The sequence below is a fragment of the Bemisia tabaci genome, chromosome 5 (genome assembly GCF_918797505.1).
Source record: "Bemisia tabaci chromosome 5, PGI_BMITA_v3".
NCBI lineage: Eukaryota > Metazoa > Arthropoda > Insecta > Hemiptera > Aleyrodidae > Bemisia > Bemisia tabaci.
The window spans coordinates 40,072,764-40,092,983 of record NC_092797.1 but is presented as its reverse complement, the minus strand read 5'-3'; the positions used below and the strand labels follow the sequence as shown (position 1 = coordinate 40,092,983).

The 20,220-nt window shown below is 37.9% G+C and overlaps 1 protein-coding gene across 1 annotated transcript in view; it reads left to right on the top strand.

Annotated features, from left to right (window-relative positions):
- The window catches only part of LOC109040810 (NACHT and WD repeat domain-containing protein 2), a 61,987-nt gene that overhangs the window by 11,008 nt on the left and 30,759 nt on the right, over window positions 1-20,220 (top strand). Inside the window, 9 exon segments of the mRNA XM_072300708.1 lie at window positions 2,229-2,432; window positions 4,510-4,654; window positions 6,191-6,416; window positions 7,450-7,648; window positions 9,586-9,828; window positions 11,360-11,560; window positions 12,842-12,981; window positions 15,190-15,400; window positions 16,034-16,278. Of these exon segments, the coding sequence (XP_072156809.1) occupies window positions 2,229-2,432; window positions 4,510-4,654; window positions 6,191-6,416; window positions 7,450-7,648; window positions 9,586-9,828; window positions 11,360-11,560; window positions 12,842-12,981; window positions 15,190-15,400; window positions 16,034-16,278 (1,814 nt within the window).

Below are 20,220 nucleotides of genomic sequence, written 5' to 3'. Positions count from 1 at the left end.
GATATATCGATTGTCATGCCATTTAAACCTATGAAAAAAGATCGATTAACAGGGTGTTCGCAGCGAACACCTTAATAATCGATTCTTTACCATACGTTTAAATGGCATAAAAATCGATATATCGCAATTCACGCCACGCCACTGAACTATACGATTGGAAAAGCATAGTTAGGAGTCAATCTTCTATGATCTTTGCACTAGCAGCGATTCTTTTTTCTCCATAGGAGGAAAAATAAATGGACACAAAATACATAATATCGATTCACAGTTTTCTATGCTAAACAATTTTTAATACTGTTCAAGAACTTTGGGTCCAAATTTTGAAGAGATAATTTGTATTTCTGATAATGTTAAAAATGAATTTCTCTAAAGCTAGCTACAGCGCCGGCAATCTTAATCTATGTTTTTTTGTTTTTTGTTTTTTGAAAACGCTATTTTTTGTCCTCCAAATCCTTTCGAAAAATCAACTTGTGTACATTTTTTTTGCACCAGATGATGCGAAATTAACCTCTTTAACCGTGGTTTTTCCATCTCATTTTATTTTTCTTTGCCTTGAACATAGCAATGAAGATCCGCATTTTTCGACTTTGGCCGTAGATACACAGGGAAAAATACTCTTTTGTCCGGTTCAAAAAATCTGAAAAGAATACTGACTTTGGTAATAAAAAAGAAGAGAATCTTAAGCAAGGCAAATTCTGCCTGATTACGCTGTTGCTGGACAGTGATAATATAATGGCAGGTAGCTGAAGTGAAATAAGCTCGAGTATCTACATCTATTCCAACTGTAAATATATGATGACCTCAAACAATAAACCCTAAGATACCAATAGTCACTATAGCATAAATTATACCCAACCTTCCAAATACCTCTAATTTTCCAGCTTCACTGCTGCTGCACAAAGATATTGGTGTTTTATATTTTATTTTTGGTGTTTGGAGAGGATTAATTGGAACTTCTTTTAGTATAATTATTCGCTCTGAGCTTATAAATGTTGGGTCTTTTATATCAAATGAGCATTTATATAATGTTGTTGTAACTTCTCATGCTTTTATTATGATTTTTTTTATAACAATGCCACTAGTTATTGGTGGTTTTGGTAATTGGCTTATCCCTCTGATAATTGGTGCTCCTGACATAGCTTTTCCTCGTATGAACAACTTGAGGTTTTGACTTTTAGTACAAACACTACCACCTACGGTGTTTTCCAAGGAAGGATGCCTAAGTGTTGCGCACTAAATAAATGCTCGGACATTTTTATTTGTTAAGTATTTCTGCTCCGGTAGGATATGCATGACAATTTGAATAAATTAACACGCCCTCATTGCCGTCTGATACTGTGCAACACTTTCTGTGCCGACATTGTTGCTCAGAGCGCCATAAAATTCACCAACAAACTTTGTCCTGTGCGTTAGGCGCCTTCAATTTCAGAGAATACTGTGCAACACCTCTGTGCCGGAATAGTTGCTCGTGGCGCCGTGAACAAACTCGCGCGAAGGCTGGGGTCATGAGTAGATCGCATTTTCCATAAAAATTACAATAGAAACCATGTTTATACTGACGGATCTTTGTCGTTGACATTGAACGTTTTGTAATTTACTTTTTCATAATATTGCACTGCATTTTATTTTATTATATGACCAATGTATAATCAATGCTGCGCAACAGCAATAATAATGGTAAGCTCTAAAACTTTTCTTTTAGTCACTTCTGCAACTACTGGAAAAAGAGGCACGAATGAGAAAGTTGCTGTGTACAAAAAATGGATTTGAAATGCATCGATGGCTTTTCATCGATTAAATAGCTTAAGAAATAAAATTGTGGGTGGATACGTTTCAGAGGTATGAGAAAAAAAAAATATATATAACCATGACTAAAAATGCATACCTTCGTTGCAACTCATGTTTTATAATTTCTAAGAATAAAACCAACCGATAGTTTTCTTGAAATTGTGTGTGAATTCATTCACTCATTCAAAAGTAATCGTGGAAATTTTTATAAAATGCACACGCCTTCATTCGAATCATTTTTTCGGTTAACATGTCAACAGATACAGTGTTGTTAAAAACCGAACTGATCTAGAAAAACAGAGGTCTCTTCTGGAATCATCACTGAGGTATAGTAATTTATAAAATCATGAGGGGGAAAAATATATATTGTTGAGCAGTTTTTTGTTTGATTGACTACCCATTACTTTTGTTCAAAATTGCGTTGCTTTTTCTGTGCGTAGGTATTTCTCGGACAAAAGTACGGTTACCGGCCAATTCCAACGTATATCTTGTCATCTGAGCTGCAAATGCTACGAGATGAACTTGCGGCTGGTGGTACTGATGTGACACTCTTGGACACATGGTACAGGAAAGATGCGAACGCTGTACCTCCTGTCTCTGTCCTCCAGCCCATATCATCCATTCTCATTAATTTCAATAATAAGGTACCGGCTTTGACATTGTTTTGACCAAAATAATATCGATGGCCAAAGTGCAAAACCACGTGTCCCCGTTTGGGATGCTGTTGTGGACTTCCTGTCACATAGCTTATTTTTTCATCGGAAAACGAGTCATCTCAATAACTTGGAAACTCCTTTCTATTAGCAGAATATGCCGTCGCAATTTGAAGCTACATAGTTGACTTGTTACTCTAAAAAAATAAATTAAGGCCTAAGTACACACGGCGATTAATCGCAGCGATTGAAATACGAAAGCCAATGGAAAGCCTTGATTTCGATAGATCGACGTCAATGGATCGAAATCTAGGCTTTCCATTGGCTTTCATCTTTCAATCGCGGCGATTAATCGCCATGTGTATTTAGGCCTTCAGGAGCTGTGGTTTTGAAACACAGCAATGGAGATACCTATAGTGCAATTTCACCAATGGCGGGGCGTGCTTTGCGATATATCGATCGATCTGCCATTTAAACCTATGGAAAAGTATCGAAAAACAGGGTGTTCGCAGCGAACACCTAAACAAGCGATTATTTACCACAGCTTCAAATGGGGAAATATCGATAGATCGCAAAGCACGCCACGCCACTGAAAAAAACTAAGACTAAGCTTTACGAGAGTTCATGTGTTTTCACGAAACTTTGGCTGGGTAAGAAAAGAAGTGGAGAAAAAGTCCGTTTAGAAATTAATAAAGCGCACTCACATAATGCCGGTTGTGCAGGGCCGGATTAAGGGGGTGGCCACATGGGCCGCGGCCCATGGAGGCAAATTCAGGGAAATTTAGGGATTAATTTTGTATTTTTTTTTTTAATGTGGGTATAAAAAAAATCGGATTCAGAAAAAAAATTATCAATGAGAAAAGGGAATAAAATCTCTCTTTCCTGAGAGTAAAGTAATTTCTAATTTTGTCGTTTTTCGGTGATACAAGAGACAGCATCTTTAATTAGTCGAGTTAAGAGAGGAACTAAACACGCAATTTGGCCTGGAGCTCAGAGTCAGCACAGAGAGGAATGATGACGAGGGCTTGAGATGAAAAGGACAAGCCCTCGGCGCAGCGGTCGGCATGTAACAAATATTAGCGCCTGCAAGACTGCATAAATACTTCACCCATTGCGCCAAACACAGTGCAGTCAGGAGCGGTTGGCGTGAACCGCATAGCGCCTACAAGACTCTAGGAATACTTCACGCATTGCGCCAAACGCAGTGCGATCGGCGCGGCGCGCGGCGCAGCGGCAGTTAAAATTATTAAACCACATTTATGTTTGTTCTTTCATAATTTTTTGGTTCATTTCTTATAAATGGAGGACCTTGTCCACACAGAGATAGGTTTATAAGACTTAACTTTCGCGTCAAGTTCCGTTAAATTTTGCTAGTAGTGTTGACAGGGCTCTCCCAAAAAATGTATCCAACACGAGTACGTCAACGCGTCTTATGCACCCCTCCTCCTCCGGCACATTCACTTGATGGTTTTTATTGATGTTTCAAGATGAATGAGAAGGGAGCGGCAAAATACAGGCGGCCCATAGGGGGCAAGTAGGTAAATCCGGCTCTGCGGTTGTGTACTTTATTTTCCTTTCGTCATGTTATTCCAAGTGCATTTTCCCACAAGATTTAAAATTGATAAGCAAAGTCATGGCAAAGAGATTAAGATTTACAAGAAATACTTTTCAAATCTACGGAATAAAATTGATATCAATGCTACTCACTGTTTTTTTTCACTTTTTAGACGCAATGTTTTGATCACACCAGCGTTCAACAAATAGTATGTTGTAAATTATATACGAGCATCTCAAAACTCATGGAAATGAGTACTACGATAACTGCATAGTTGCTTATGCTTTTAAGTCGCTCAAAATTTCGGCACCAAAGGAAGTTTTCCGAACAATTGGACTACATTTTGCAATACGGGACTACTACTCTTGGCTCATCTATAAAAGAACTTATCTGCCTTAGAAAACTTACAAAACATACGTTGTTTTTAAAATGGACAAGAAATAATAGTATCCAATTGGAAAATGAAGTTCAATTATAACATGTAAACTACTGCATTTTTTTCTTTTTTTTCAGAGAGTCCCGAAATTACAACAGCATGACCAAGCAGTTTGGTGGGACACATTGGCAAAAATGCAAAAACTCCTTCGAAAAGCAGCGCAGAGTCTAGCCAATAGTGGAAAAATTGATAAGGATATAATGCATAACTATTTCATGTCAGGTTAGGCTTAAATTTTAAACTTCCCACATTAAGTATGCATATTAGTTTTAAAGCTTTTAAGTAAGAACGTAAGGTCATGCTGTCACGAGATTTTTGTTTCTAATTCACTCTAAAAATCTTCCAGTGATATAAAATAATGTAAGTTTGAGTTTTTGAAAAATGTATAAAATATGTGCAGTGGCGTAACGGACTTCCGCTGGGCCCCCCCGCAAAATTTTTTCGAGGCCCCCCCCCCCATGTTGATAAAATTCCAAAATTATTCCCCCTCCCGCACCTCTCCCTCCCTCACCCCTTCTCTATTTTTTCTGATGGTCTAAATATTTGAGAAAATCAGCCTTAACCACCAAAAATATATAAAATGGCAGCTATAATGGTAATTACATCTTTTCACCTTTAGGTATGGTATGTGCAGGATTTAGCCTATTTTTACGCCATGTCCTTATTGGTTGAATTTGATTCACTCGCACGTTTGCGCAAATAAATGAAAAACCAAAAAAACAACGTAAAAATAGTTACCGCGCGCGCCCGTGGCCTGAGGCCCGTGTCATTTCAAATCACGGACGTGGACTTGGAATGCCTTACCCCTCATTGTCCCGGATCCCGTACCCGCTTAAATGGGGCCCTTTAATTAATTGGCCCCTAAAGGATCAATGATTTAAAAGGGGGGTGGGGGCCTATCCCAGGCCCAAGGATCTACAGGGGGTGCAGGCCCAAGAATCAAAGGGCCCCCAAAGGCCTTGGGGGCCCTTCAAATTCTGGGGCCTCTCAAAGTCGAAGTACGAAAAGTGACAAAAAGAGAAATTATTTAGTAATGACTGAGTGGACATTGGAAAGCAGGGCCCCTCTAGCAAACAAAAAGTTAGGAACAGTCCAAAAGAAGTATGAAAAACCCCCAGCTAACAATAAAAATCAGAGGAAGAAAGCCCCATCTCGGTAAGTAAAGGCCCAAAGTTTGAAACCAAAGCTGAGCATCAAAGAGAGAGATAAAAAAAAAAAATCCCGGTGGCCGAGGGCCCCCTAGGCGCCTGGGCCCCCCTGCATAGCAGGGTCTGCGGGGGCGCCCGTTACGCCACTGAATATGTGAACACATACACAATAAATGAGCACAGCCAAAACTTGCAAGTTTTACACTATAATATATTGTGTAATATGATAAATGATGCTGGTGACAATCCTTTAATGTAAAGTTGGAAAGAGTGAGGTAGAGACTCGAAAAGTAAAAACTCGGTCATATTTATGGCAAACCTCTGTAAAGAGCCAAATTGCTTAATTATTACAGGAACTTCGGATTTCTAAGGCTAACGTCAAATATGATTTGTACGTAATTAGGATGCTCTTCGTGAAATAATTCCTGGAAAAACTAGAGAGAATAAAAAGAATTTAATCACTCAAATGACCTAATTTATCATCACACTCTTAAATTAAATCAGGTCTTATACATATGCCGAGAGTTCATGTGACTTTCAGGCATGAGCTTATGGTCGCAGTAATCATCGAAAGCGTCCATCAAATTTATGTGAATGACTTTTATTCCAGTTACTGAACGAGAGGTCATTAATGGTATTTTGAACGTCAAAAACACCAAAAATCATTGCTTGGCGTACGTGCGATATATTAACAACATCAATCTACAGAACCTGAAAAAAGCGTCTCTTTTCTTGGATATTCTAAATCGTAGTTTGGATACTGAAGCAGCAAAGCTCCTGGCAAATTTGAGAGATGAACGGCTCACTGCAAAAATTGAGCAAAGTAATTATCAGAGGTAAGGAGCTTTCTGTATTTGCAACTGTAGATAGAATAAAGCGCACTTAAATTGCGATTTTGGATGGCGGATCCCAGGCTGTGAAGATACCTGCATATACAGGATGTGCGGGTCGGTATTCAACTCAGTTGAAGGCGCTCATGCATACTATGCTTGCCATGAGTCCGCGTCGCGCATTTTCAATTTTTTTTCGTCCGCGAACAATTTTTATTTTATTATTTTTATATAATATATCAATAATTATACCACGTATCTTCGTTTGCAATATAGTAGATTTTTACTCATATTTTATTTTGTCCTTGGAGAACTAGTCAACGTAATTTCTTGAAAACATCCTTGATTTTTCTTCTCCGTTATTTGAATATTTTGTACAACTATAAAGCTGACTTGTTTCTCCTCGAAAAAATTAACTAGGAGCGGCGATTTTTGAAACTCCGCAATAAAGATACGTGGTGTCACACTTTAACTATTCGATACATAACTGCCACCGACCTGATTGGTCCGAAAAAAGACGCAAGAAAAACCATAACCAAAATAAAATAAAGAAATACCTAAATAAATAAATCAAAATCTTACAAGCTGTCTCGTACGATTTCAATCATTTTTAAGCTTTCATTTTCACATTTTTGTCCTTAATTGTATTGAGAGAATATATATTTTATACGATTGAAATTATTCGTGAGAAAGACACTCAACAGTTTGCACAATTGTTTGTTCATACACATGTTGCGTCAGACAGGTACAGTTCTCTGGACTAAGAGAAAAGTGCCCAACGTGGTAGATTTTAAATACGCAGGATATAACCTATGTAAATTGTCAACGCGATAGTGTATAAGAGTAGGTACATTGACAGTGGACTTGAGACATTTTTGATGAGTTCAACGTTTAATACGAGCGATTTTATGCTATACAATTCTACTCAGTTAGCAGTATCTAAGTATCTCTTTTGTGCAATATACCCTCTATTTTTAAAATTTCTTGTAAAAACTCGCATCTTCATTGATTTACGCGGGATATTATCTTCTCACAACAGATACACTGTCGAATGGATCGGCCGGGAAGGATTGGACACAGAAACACACGAAGAATACTTAAATCACTTTATCACCCATTTTTATAAAAACATTACGAAATTGGTCGATCGAGCTATGAGAAAGGAGGATTCAAGTGCTCAAGGACAAATTGTTACTGAAATTTTGCAGCATCTTCATGCGTGTAATAACTCTGTCGAAGTAAGTTGTAGCGCACGCCGCACGTGTGTATTCTGTTGGTAGCAATTTGATCAGCCCTTTTCAGATAGATGTATGAAATGGAACACATATGACTAAATAAGGAAGATGGCTTTTTGGAGGACAAGTGAGACAAGTACAGTTTTTTCTATTTCAAGAAATGCGTGTTTAAATTTTCAAAATTGCATTTAGCCACATGACGGAAAAAAAGTTCAAACCCACTTTCTGATGCTAAAAAATTGGATTTTAGTCGTGAGTTTTTCGCAGAGTATATCTGGGTCAGGTTTTAGTTGAAATCAGTAATACCTCAATTTTTCTCAAAAGTTGCACTTATCCCACCCCTCTCCGAAACCCCTCATTTGATCAAAAGAAAGTTTAAAAGATATAGTGCTAGATGTGTAGCCCTCTAAACTGCAGCCTAATCATGTCTAAAAGATTGGCCAGCCAGTCATCTGTTACTAACTTTTCGTGCGGACTGCTTTGATTGTCGTTGTCAAATTAATTCTCAAAAGCTAATTGACATTGAAAACAGCGAGACACGCAACCATAATTATTAGATTCACGGAATCAGACAGCGATTGCGTGACTTTTCGTTTGCGGTCTTAGTTTCAAAGTTACAGTAACTTGATATTTCAAACTTTCATTAACATACACGTTGACATTCATTCATCTATGTGCATGAGTAAGACTCTACCTAACTCAACCACTGAAATAAACTTGAAGTGCTCTTTGTTGGAAGTGATTGGAAAATGCCCACTTAATTTGGACCCATGTGGCACAGATTGCAATAAAGTACATACATAAAGGTACAATTGCAGTAAATTACACAATGGTAAAATTATCTCGTTGCATCGGAATGTTTGTAAATATTGCCTATATCTCCTGATTGAAGGAACACTTCTCATGGAAATTTATCGCAATGCAATTAAACTTAGTTGCATGGCCGGATTAAGGGGGTGCCCACTGGCCACATGGGCCGCGGCCTATGGCGGCAAAATGTAGGGGGCGGCAAATTTTGCAATCTTTTTTAATGTAGCTATCAAAAAGAAAGAAAGAAAAATCGGATCCAGAAAATAAATTACAAACGAGAAAAGGCGATAAAATCTCTCATTTCCTGAGAGTAAAAGTATAGTAATTTCTAATTTTGTCGTCCTTCGGTAATACAAGAGACAACACCTTTAATTAGTGGAGCTAAGGGAGAAACCAAACACGCAATTTGACCTTGAGCGGAGTGGCGCAGAAGGCAATGATGACGAGGACTGAGATGAAAAGGAGAAGACCTGGGCGCGGCGGTCGGCATGAAACGCATAGCGCCTACAAGACTGGATGAATACTTCACGCATTGCGTCAAACATTGCGGTCAGCAGCGGTCGGCGAGAAACGCATAGCGCCTACAAGACTGCATGAATACTTCACGCATTGCGCCAAACATAGTGCGGTCGGCGCAGCGACGCGACGGTAGTTAAAATTATTAAACCACATTTGTGTTTGTTCTTTCATAATTTTTTCGTTCGTTTGTTATAAATGGAAGGGCTTGTCCAAACAGGGATGGGTTTACGGAACTTAACTTTCGCGTAAAGTTCCGTGAACTTTTGTTAGTGTTGACGGGGCTTTCACAAAAACTGTGCCCAACACGAGTAAACGCGTCTCATACACCGGTTCACTTAACGAATGAGAAGGGGCGGAAAAATACAGGCGGTCCATGGGCGGCAAGTAGGTAAATCCGGCCCTGCTTAGTTGCACTTTTCATTGCATTGTATCGCATATTTCCCATCGTCTTGATGAAAGGAACACATTTTATCGCTTGCTTAAAATCGGCATCCATGGAAAAAATAATTTCAATTTTTGTTGTAATAAATCGCAAAATCATTTGTTTTATTGCATTGTGCTGCTTGCGGAGTACCTATACCGTTCATTTTTGACGTAATCTTTCCCAACAGGTTTTTTATGGACGCGAAGAAAGCATACAAAGGATCAAAGATTACATGTATAATGACTGTGATAAACCTTTAGTTTTATACGGCGAGGGAGGTTGTGGAAAAACTTCTCTGCTTGCGATGTCAGCGGGTTTAACCTCCTCTGAATGGTTCAAAGGGAAGAAACCAATCTGTATTGTTCGATTTTTGGGTACCACGCCTGACAGCAGTGCTTTAACTCCTGCCTTGATCTCCATCTGTCAGCAGGTAAGAAAATTCACGAGGAGCCCACCCCCCCCCCCCTCTCAGAGGCGGATACAGCAATTTGGCAACACTGGATTTCCTCCATTTACACCTATATTAAATAATCGATTCTTGAGGAAGCACCTGACCCCTCCCAGAATCGATACATTTCCATAGGTTTATATTGAGAAAAGACAGTGTTGCCAATTTGCTGGATCCGCCAACGCCCCCTCTTTTCTTTAAAAAAACTTGTTTTGACTCCTTTTCGAGGAACCTGCGGATCACATCCAGTGGTGAGGTGTGAATGATCTATATTTCCCCATTTGAAGCTATTGCAAAGAATCAATTATTAAGGACTTAGTTGCGAACACCGTATATCGATCCTTTTCCATAGGTTCAAATGGCAGAGCAATCGATATATCGCAAAGCACGCCACGCCACTGATTACATCAGCATGTGGCTAAACTGAAACCTTGTGATGAGAAAAGCGTGTGGTAATATTCAACCGAGTCCAGAGCTAGTTTTAGAGCTGTAGGTACATTGTTGTTAACTTTGTATTGTAATATTAAAAACGTCAATTTTCTTACTACAAATTTGAAGATTGTATTGCTGCATCATCAAAAACAGTTGTTGCTAAGATTTGGGATGGAAGCTTTTTAAATTTAACGAAGTTTTGTTTTAACAATTGTTCAATCAATTTTTTGGGTTTTGAATAGAAAGGCAATTCTGAGGAGAGTATTTTGTTAAACCTTAAACAACTGATAATGAGAGAAAAGTACGTCAACGTCCGCGAGTACCCCCCCCCCCTCCCCTCGATATGAGATCCATTGTTTCAACTAAATGGGTATAATTGTGTGCACTGAGCAGTGCTGGTATATGAGAAAGCGACTTCGATGGGAAAAGAACAGAGTAATTTTTGAAGGAGCAAGGATGGACAAAGATAAAATCTTAACTCGAAAGAAACAATAAATACACTGGAAACCTTCTGTTGGATTCCTGAGAATTAATTAAAAACTTTCTGAAGCACTTGATCGTCTTTTGTTCATGATCTCGTAGTATCAACATCATCTATTGTTTAAAGAGGCTATCACCTACGTACTGTTCTTCTGCTCCTATTTTGTAAAGATAAGAGATAAGTAAAGATAACTTAAAAGAAAATAGTGTTCTTTTCTTTTTATTTTTTCATTTTTATCTCTCTATTTATTTTTATCTCTTTATTTATTTTTATCTCTGTATTTATTTTCATAACTTTATTCATTTTTATCTCTTTATTCATTTTTATCTCTTTATTTATTTTTATCTCTTTATGTATTCATTTATTCATGTACTTTTGACAGATCAACCCCTGATGCTGTTCGCATCTATCTAATGACCGTGATATTCATCTGCTTCATTATAACCTTTTCTTTTTATTTTTCTTTTCCCCCTTTCTTTATCAAATATATAGAGAACTATAAAATACATGTATTAACCCTATTTGTTATAACATAATAACATTTACGGTTAACTTGTTACTCTCGGAAATGTTCACCAGCTCATAGCTTTGGTTTTCCAGATTTCGTACAATTACATGATTTCTTTTGAGGATATTCCGGATGATCTTGTTCCCTTAACCGCACATTTCAAGCATTTGCTCGTGAATGCAACACGGGAGCAGCCTCTCTTCGTGTTTTTGGACTCAGTTGATCAATTGACCGGCGCGCAAGATGCGAACAAAGTTTCTTGGTTACCCACTCGTCTTCCCCCTAATTGTAAGGTTCGTAATTTAAGTCACTTTTAGGAAAAACACCTGCTTTAAGTTTTCATCATTTGACTTTCATTTCAATGTTTACTTCTCTTAAAAGCGAGCGCAGGTCCTCCTGACCTGACTACTTTATGCTTAAGGTACATAGTACGCATTATACTTAGCTGACATATTTTGTAAAAAAAACAAATAGAAACTTTAATAGAGGCATTTTGCTCTGTTCGTGTCAAAAAATTAAAATTAAATAATAAAAAGAAAATAACTCGAGAAAAGAAAAACAAACTTAAAACCACCTAAGTCACAATTAATTAAATATGCAGATAGAGACTGACATCGACGGCTGAAGTCGAAAAATGCTTGCATCCTATTACGCCGCGGCGCGGCGCTACGAGCAACTATTCCGTCTCAGAGGTATTGCACAGTATCATCTGAAATTGAAGGCGCACTACTATGTACTTACACTTGGACGTATTTCTATCAAACGGAACTGATGAGCGCCCAGGAGGGAGGGAGAGGGGGGGGGGGGGCTTGGATTGGCGGGTGTCGCGGAAGCGATGCTCGTTGCGTCCTATACTCGCAATGCTTTTCCATGGCGCTTAGTTCCGTTTGTCAGATCGCGCTATCGGGGATTCTAAAATCCTCAAAAGGAACTCAATTTGACGCTTAGCTCCTTTTAACAGAAATACGTCTACTTATGACTGACTGGCGCTGTTAACAGTGCAAAGATGCAACAAAATGAAGTGCAATTGGACGGAGTTAAACAGATAGGAACCAAGCCACATCGGAATCGAACCGAGAAAAAGAGGTTTAAAGTTTGGCTCCTGCATAAGACTGAATGTAAAAGATAAACTTCAAGTTCAATTTCTACAAAATTTGCTCCAACAAAAACGTTGAATTTTTGGTGATAGATAGTAGAGCAGTGGTTGAGTTCAAAACCACTCATAACTAAATTTTTTCCAAAATGTGGGTTGGTTCCTTTCTGCTTAACTCAGTCCAATTGTCGGAGCCGTTGTTAAACGTAGTAATGAAGGTAAGAATTTCGCGATCGACTTGCTATACTCGCTCTAAAGAATTTATTTCATTAATTGGGTGCTGAGTACAGCATGCAAAAATTTTAAACCGAAAACCATGGGCTGAAATAAGACGAAAATCTCTCTAGTGATATATGCACACCTTTGCTTGTGTATTTTAAAGTGCATTGTTAGGCGAGTGACTTCGGTTTTGTTTTTTCGATTCGTTTTTTGCAGAGTGTCTAACCATTTTCGTTTTTTTCTCTTTTTCTCTCTCATTTAGTTAATCGTATCTTGTGCTGCAGAAGAAGATAATGCTGAAGTATCAACGGAGTATCATTTACTCAGACGTATGATCGACGTACCTGAAAACTTCATAGAAGTAACAGCTTTGGGAGAAGAGTTGGCAATGCAAGTTGTTAGGTTTGTATCTTCTCTGCCTACATGTATTCTCAATTCAACACACGTAATGGAGGCTATGATGAGTCAAACATTTTAGAAATGAGGAGATTGAATTGCAAAATCAATAATTGAAGTACAATTTCTCCAGATAAAGGAATTGATGGGGGTGAAATATCTAAATACTTCAATGTCGAAAACGCACGCACAACTGTCTTTACTGGCATCCAATTCCCTGTTTGAATCAAGCCTAAATAACGTACACGAGAGTATACTATCGCGAAAATGAGGTTTGCAGGTCTCATGCCTATTAAATCATACATTTTAGGTACAGACATTGTACCTGAATTTAAAGACACTAAAATTTTCAAGGACAAATATTTTTCTTTACAACTTGAATGGAGTCTTATAGAGAGAACATTGGAAAATAAAGAAGTATGTTCGACGATTTTTTTAGATATTTCAGCAGCTTTTGATAAAGTCTGGCATCTGGGTCTTCTCTTCAAAATACGAATTTTTTTACCATTTAATCATTATAAGCTAATCAAATCTTACCTGGAGAACAGAAAATTTAGAGTTAGATTTAATAATTGTTATTCAACATATAGAAGAATAAAGGCAGGAGTACCGCAAGGATCATGCCTGGGCCCATATTTATACAATATCTTCACTAGCGACATCCCAAAACCGAAGAGGGGCTTTATCGGCACTTTTGCAGATGATACTGCCTTAGCAGAAAGAGACAAAGACATATTTATCTCTAATCATATTACAAAAAGCTATCGATGAAATGGTTGAGTGGGTTTCTGACAATGGCGCCACGCTCAACGCATGTAAATCTGCTCATACTGTTTTTACAAATAGGAAAATACCACAATTACCAGTTCTCATAGAAGATGAACAAGTTCCTTACGTTACAAGCGCTAGATATTTAGGAGTTTATTTAGACTCTAGACTTACTTTTAAAGATCACATCAGAATCAAGGTGAAAGAATTAAATAAAAAGTATAAAAAAATGTATTGGTTGTTAGGCAAAAGATCAAAATTGTCAAAGAAAAACAAAATTTTGCTGTATAATCAAATATTAAAACCTATATGGCAGTATGCTTCACAACTATGGGGTTGTGCAAGCAAATCTAATATAAATAAGGTAGAAAGATTCCAGTCGAAGGTTCTACGAGAAATTATTGGAGTACCATGGTTCGTAAGGAACGAAGACATAAGGAGAGAATTAGAGGTACCCACGGTTAGACAAGTAATTGCTGAGACAACGAAGAGATATGAATGTCGTATTGAAAAGCATATCAATGTAGAGGCTTTAAACCTTTTAGATAGTACAATACCTGTGAAAAGGTTAAAAAGGTGGGAGACCTTTGAACTCCCATCAAGATTTAAGTAGTCTGTAAGGTATGAGTGAGAGTGTGAATGGAGTGTGAATGAGGGTGAAAGGAAGAATGCAAAACCATTAAACTAAAAACCTTTATGTTATAATACATTTAAGAAAGAAGGCAGAGAATTTACAATTCCTGTTCTTTTAGATAATCATAGTATTATCTAACGTTAACATATAAAATTAATGCAGTTTGTTAAGTTTTAGTTTTAAGCCACGTAGATAGATACAAGAAACACTTGTAGTAGTTACGATATATTTAAATAAAATTTCTTTTTAAAAAAAAAAAAAAAAAACAACTTGAAACCCTCACAGAAGGGATTATGAAAAAACTTGCATTTATCATTCGTCGAATTAGCGTTCTTTCAATCTTTCTCGGTTAACATTTAGGTATTATGGCTAAAAATGATTCATTTCGACCACTTTTACTTTGAATGGGCCATGAGTGAAACATTAAAACAAGGAATTTAAATAACGTGAGTTTTGGCTATAACACGAGAAGTATCCAGGATACAAATTCAGCCCATTTCCCAACTATTTTTCACTACCCGTCAAAAGAATCCTAAAAAATTCGAAATCGCTCCAACCTAAGTATCCTTATAATAAATGATAGTGAGAAATAGGATCTAAAGGAAAATGCACCCAAGATGAAGCTAATTGAAAAATATATCAATTCTTTCGCCAATTTCGTTGACGGGGACTTGAACGCAAGTTTAGAAAAGTTAACTTCTTAGTTTTGGGACGTATTAATTGCGACGTATACATTGCTTCAAAATGTAGAGGGTATACTTATGTCCTCCTATAAAATGAATTTAACTCTGAAAACTGACTCAATTTTTTAGAATGTGGATGAAAACAGCTCATCGAGATTTGACCAATTACCAGTGGAGGTTAGTTGCCAATGCCATCGGACAGTGCTCGCTTCCGATATTCGTCAAACTCGTTTTCGCAGAAATTTGCCGATGGAGAAGTTACACCAAACCTCAAGAGACTCATTTGGCTTCCACAGTGATGGACTCAATCATGATGTTGTTCGAGCGGATAGAAAAACAGGTGTCTATTTAGTGTTTTCTTCCTTTAAAAAAATCATAGAGTACAATAGAGTCGCAATGTACTGGAGCGCAGATGAAGTCACTTTTTGATACCGTTTTGTCCAGGACTTCTGAGACTAGTGTGCGGCGATTAGCGGCATTGTATCTGCGGGGTCCGAGCTCCGGGGTCCGCTCAGAAAATACAGGTACAAAATTTATCTCATTAAAACCAGGAGCTCCGTACATTTTTTAATTTGTTATGATACTGGTCAATATAATTTGCCAAAATTCGCGAAAATAGCTATTGATTTAAAATAATAAATCCCAAAAACCACTCATAGTCCGCGATTCTCTCATAAGCCGCCGTGTTACAAATTGCTGTCGGATTCACACTTGGTTCACACTTTCCGGCGAACAATGGGCTCGAAATGGCCCGTTCATGGGTTAAATTCATTGGCACTCCAGTACATTGCGACTCTAATGTACTCTATGAAAAAAATAAAGAAATCTTTCTCAGATGATCCAATAAATCGTTTAATTCAGCGTCTGAATTCCTCCTACAAGGACTAGAAAAATTTGATGATGCCCTTACTTAAACACCGATATATTTTTACCTGACTCCTCGTTAATCGTGTTTCTTCATTTGCGTTCGCAGCATGGGCGTATATTGGTTTTTCATGCTTTGGCCTACATTACGGCCGCCAAGAGCGGGTTATCCGAATCGGAATTGGAAGATTTAATTTCTCTTGATGACCGAGTGTTGGACGACGTCTATCAGTACCATTTACCCCCTGTGCGGAGGATACCCCCTCTTCTATGGACCCGTATACGTAATGATCTGCCTAATTATTTATCGGAGCGAGAGGCTGATGGTGTTAGCGTCATGAATTGGTATCACAGGTGAGAGGCGATTAGATCCTTGCGATTTATTTCCTCTAATTAGAGGCGGATCCAGCAATTTGGCACCACCGGTTTTCCTTTGTTTAAACCTATGTTAAATAATCAATTCTGGTCGGAGCACCAAGCCCCTCCAATAATCGATACATTTCCATGGGTTTAGAGAGAAAACGATGTTGCCAGTTTGCTGTACCTATCCGCCAATGCCTCTATTCGTTATAGTTAGTCAATTTTGGCTTCCATATTTACGTATTTTCGTTGAAATTAAAAACATTCCGCTCCCTTTCCCTGCATTAGAGATGGAACCGAGTCAAGTTTGATCTTATTCCAATTCACTCGAGGCCGCTTTTTTCCATTGGCGGATCCAGCAATTTGGCAACACCGGATTTCCTCCATTTAAACCTATGAAAAAGTATCGATTCTTGGAGGGGCCCGGTGCTCGACAAGAATCGATTATTTAGCATAGGTTTAAATGGAGGAAATCCGTTGTTGCCAAATTGCTGGATCCGCCTCTAATTGTTTACTCTAGTTATCAGGGTTCAAAATTTCTTTTGTTCACTCTAAATTATTTTACTTGTCTCTAAATTAGAGTTTCTTTTTACCCTATGAACTAGTCAATTGAATAGACTTATCATCATCAAAGGAACGGAATATCGATGCTGAAACTGACAAACTACGAATCTCATTTACGGTGTCTAAAAATTCTCGCTCCTATTTTATTTCATTAAAAGAGAACAAATCAACACCATTTTTTTAAAAGTTATTCTCAGAATTTGCTTTATTTCTTCCCTGTATTTTACCGTTACTTACTTAATTTTATTTCTTGCAATTTTTAATTTTTTTACTTTAATTCAGTCACTTTATTTCAATTTTTATACTTCATTAAATATCTCTTCGTTGTTATTTATAACTGCATTTTATTTATCTACTTTTTCTTTTTTTCTTTTCATGTCGAGAATCAATTCAAAATTTTCAAACTAGGATTATTTTTATGATTGGCTAAAGTGCTTCTAGCATTGGACAAATAAGCCTAGGCTACTTACTTAAACAAGTGAGATAATGTAGAATAGAAAATAAAAAAAAATTACCCCTCTAAAGTACTGAAGCCTTGACATGGTGTTAAATATAGTGCATGCCTAGCCTACTGGTAAACCTGGGATGTTTAGCTTAACGACAGCATTCAATTGACAAGAAACATTGTTAAAACATTAGTAACAATTGATAAATTTCTGCCATTTCCTTGGAATTTTGAATGTAGAAAAAAATTGATTTTGAAAACTATAATTAGCACCAGGGGCCTTTGGCCGCTACGCTGCCGACAACCAATGCGGAATAAAACAACATATGTAAAAAGTCGTAGAACAACCGTGTTCAAGTTATCTCGGAGGTTAATGGATTCAAATACCGTCAATGTTTTATTTTTGATCAATGTTTTTAAAAGAATACACACTGTTATTCTACTGAGTTTATGCAAATTTTCCTGAGTGATTTAAAATAGATAAAAGGAATTTTGACTTAAAACGCATAATATCCAAAATCTAAGCTCAGATTCGGCTTCCTCGTGAAAAATCGATGCAATTTCATGTATCATATGTCACCATATCATGAAGGAAAGAGATTAACGTAGGCGTGTAGATTCTAACATATCAGTCCGACGTGGCAACATGGGTGATTCGGAGTGGGTCAGCTGATGAGTAAGAAGAAGTTTGTTTTCTCGGAAACGGACGAACCAAATGCTTGACGCCGGCGTCTGGCGGCGTGGCTCAAACGTTTGAATTCTTTGCCTGCTTCCGCATACCGGCCGGCTTTGATAGAATCTTTACGCCTACCCTCTTTTCTTTATGCTATGGTAACATATGATACATGGAAGCGCATCGATTTTTCACGAGGAAGCCAAATCTGAGCTTAGATTTTGGGTATGATGCGTTTCAAGTTGAATTTTCTGAATTTGAAAATTTAAGACGGCGGACGTAGCCTAAATTGATACATCGGCTCCCATTCCATCGATTAGGTAAATTCGAATTTTTAGTCTAATTTCGAAAATTCGAAAAACCAAGGTGGCGGGCGTGGCCTATTAAAACGCTATCTCGGTTCCTGCTTGTCGGATTTTCGTAAAACTTGGTGCCAAGGGGAGGGGGGGAGGAAAGAAATTTTCAAACACTGCAATCGATATGTCGCAGGCAAATAGTAAAATTAGGCATTTTTTTCAAATGCCTAGGCAAATAGTCAAATACTAGGGGGTATGCCCCCTGACCGCTACGCGTTCCAACCCCCTGAAGGCGCTCCGCGCCATCAATGGGCCGCCTCGAGGCCCTATTTTTTGCGGCGACTTTACCGTCGCCCGAGCCAGGGACGGGAAAAGGAGTACGCTCCACGAACATATTATTACACGCTTATCAGTCACACAAGGTAGGTTGAACATGAATCTTGAAAATTTATAAACATACTTTCCCTAATCAGCCCATATCTGATTGCATTCTTTGGTGACTCAATATTGGTTAAGCGTAAAAAATTGACGGGACAGACTACTATAACAAAATACTTTGATTGAGTTATCTGAGATGGTGACCTTCGTAATCAACAAGTTTATAATTTGCACTAACGCATTCTGTAGTTCAATGAGCCCACTTAATCGAGTAGCATCAACCAAAAAAAAGATAGGCGAAGCGCAAGAGCACTCTTTGGTGCAATGAGTCAACTTGATGGAGCAGTTTACCATCAATTTTGTCTCGGTGAACAGATTTGTAATAGCTAGTAGCAACTAATTGAAAATGATTGATTTCCCTAAAGACGTTGTGGACAATACAATGCCGTTGGTTATTCTATCAATTTTTTCATGTATACGGCACCAACTTTTAATTAACAAAACCAAGATGGTTATCTGCGCACGGTCATTTTTTTCCATGAAAAAGAAGCTAATTTAAAACAAAATGATAATTAAACATTCGTAGGTGATTTTTTATTCACAACGCCCACTAAAAGATAAAGAACCACGTTTGTTAAATTTGAGAGTCGAGATCTCCACTCCCATTGGTTCCCGCCAATTCAGTGCCGCGCTCGGCAAATTATATAAATTGTCGCGCCAATTTTCAAATAAGCGGGGAGTCCACTCGTTGCGCGACTCTAGAGTCCCTTTATACCATAGAGTACAATAGAGTCGCAAAGTACTGGATCGCCGTTGAAGTCACTTTTCGAGGCTGTTTTGTCCAGTTCTCCGGAGACTAGTGTGCGGCGACTAGCGACGACGCATACGCAGAGACTCGCGCTCAGCGCTCCCCACCTCCCCACTCCCGACTCGGCTCCGTTCGTCGGCTAGGTCCACACACATTGAACCAGCCAAGTAGGCCGGTAATAAGTCTGAAATTGAGTCCATATAAGAATATTATCCAGGAGTAACATACATTAATGGATTCATTATGGCTTTGGATATCTATTTAAAGCAAAATTTGTACAAATTAGTACCGATGGAATTAAAAAAAGTTGAAAAAATACAAGCTGTCCTTGATTTCTTCATAAGCCACCGTGTTAAAAAATTCCGGTTGGTTCACACTTGGTATAAGTCAGAAATTAAATCCCTGTATGAATATTAACCAGGAGTAATATACATCAATGGATTCATTATGGCTTTGACTGTCTAATTATAGCAAAAATTGCACAAATTAATATCGATGGAATTAAAAAATGTCGAAAAAACACAGGCAGTCGTTGCTTTTCCCGTAAGCCGCCGTGATAAGAAATGCCGGTTGGTTCACACTTGGTATAAGTCAGAAATTAAATCCCAATATGAATATTATCCAGGAGTAATATACATCAATGGATTCATTATGGCTTTGACTACCTTTAAATAGCAAAATTTGCAAAAATTAATGCTGATTGAATTATAAAATACCTAAAAAACACAAGCAGTTCTTGATCTCTCCATAAGCCGCCGTGTTACAAAATGCC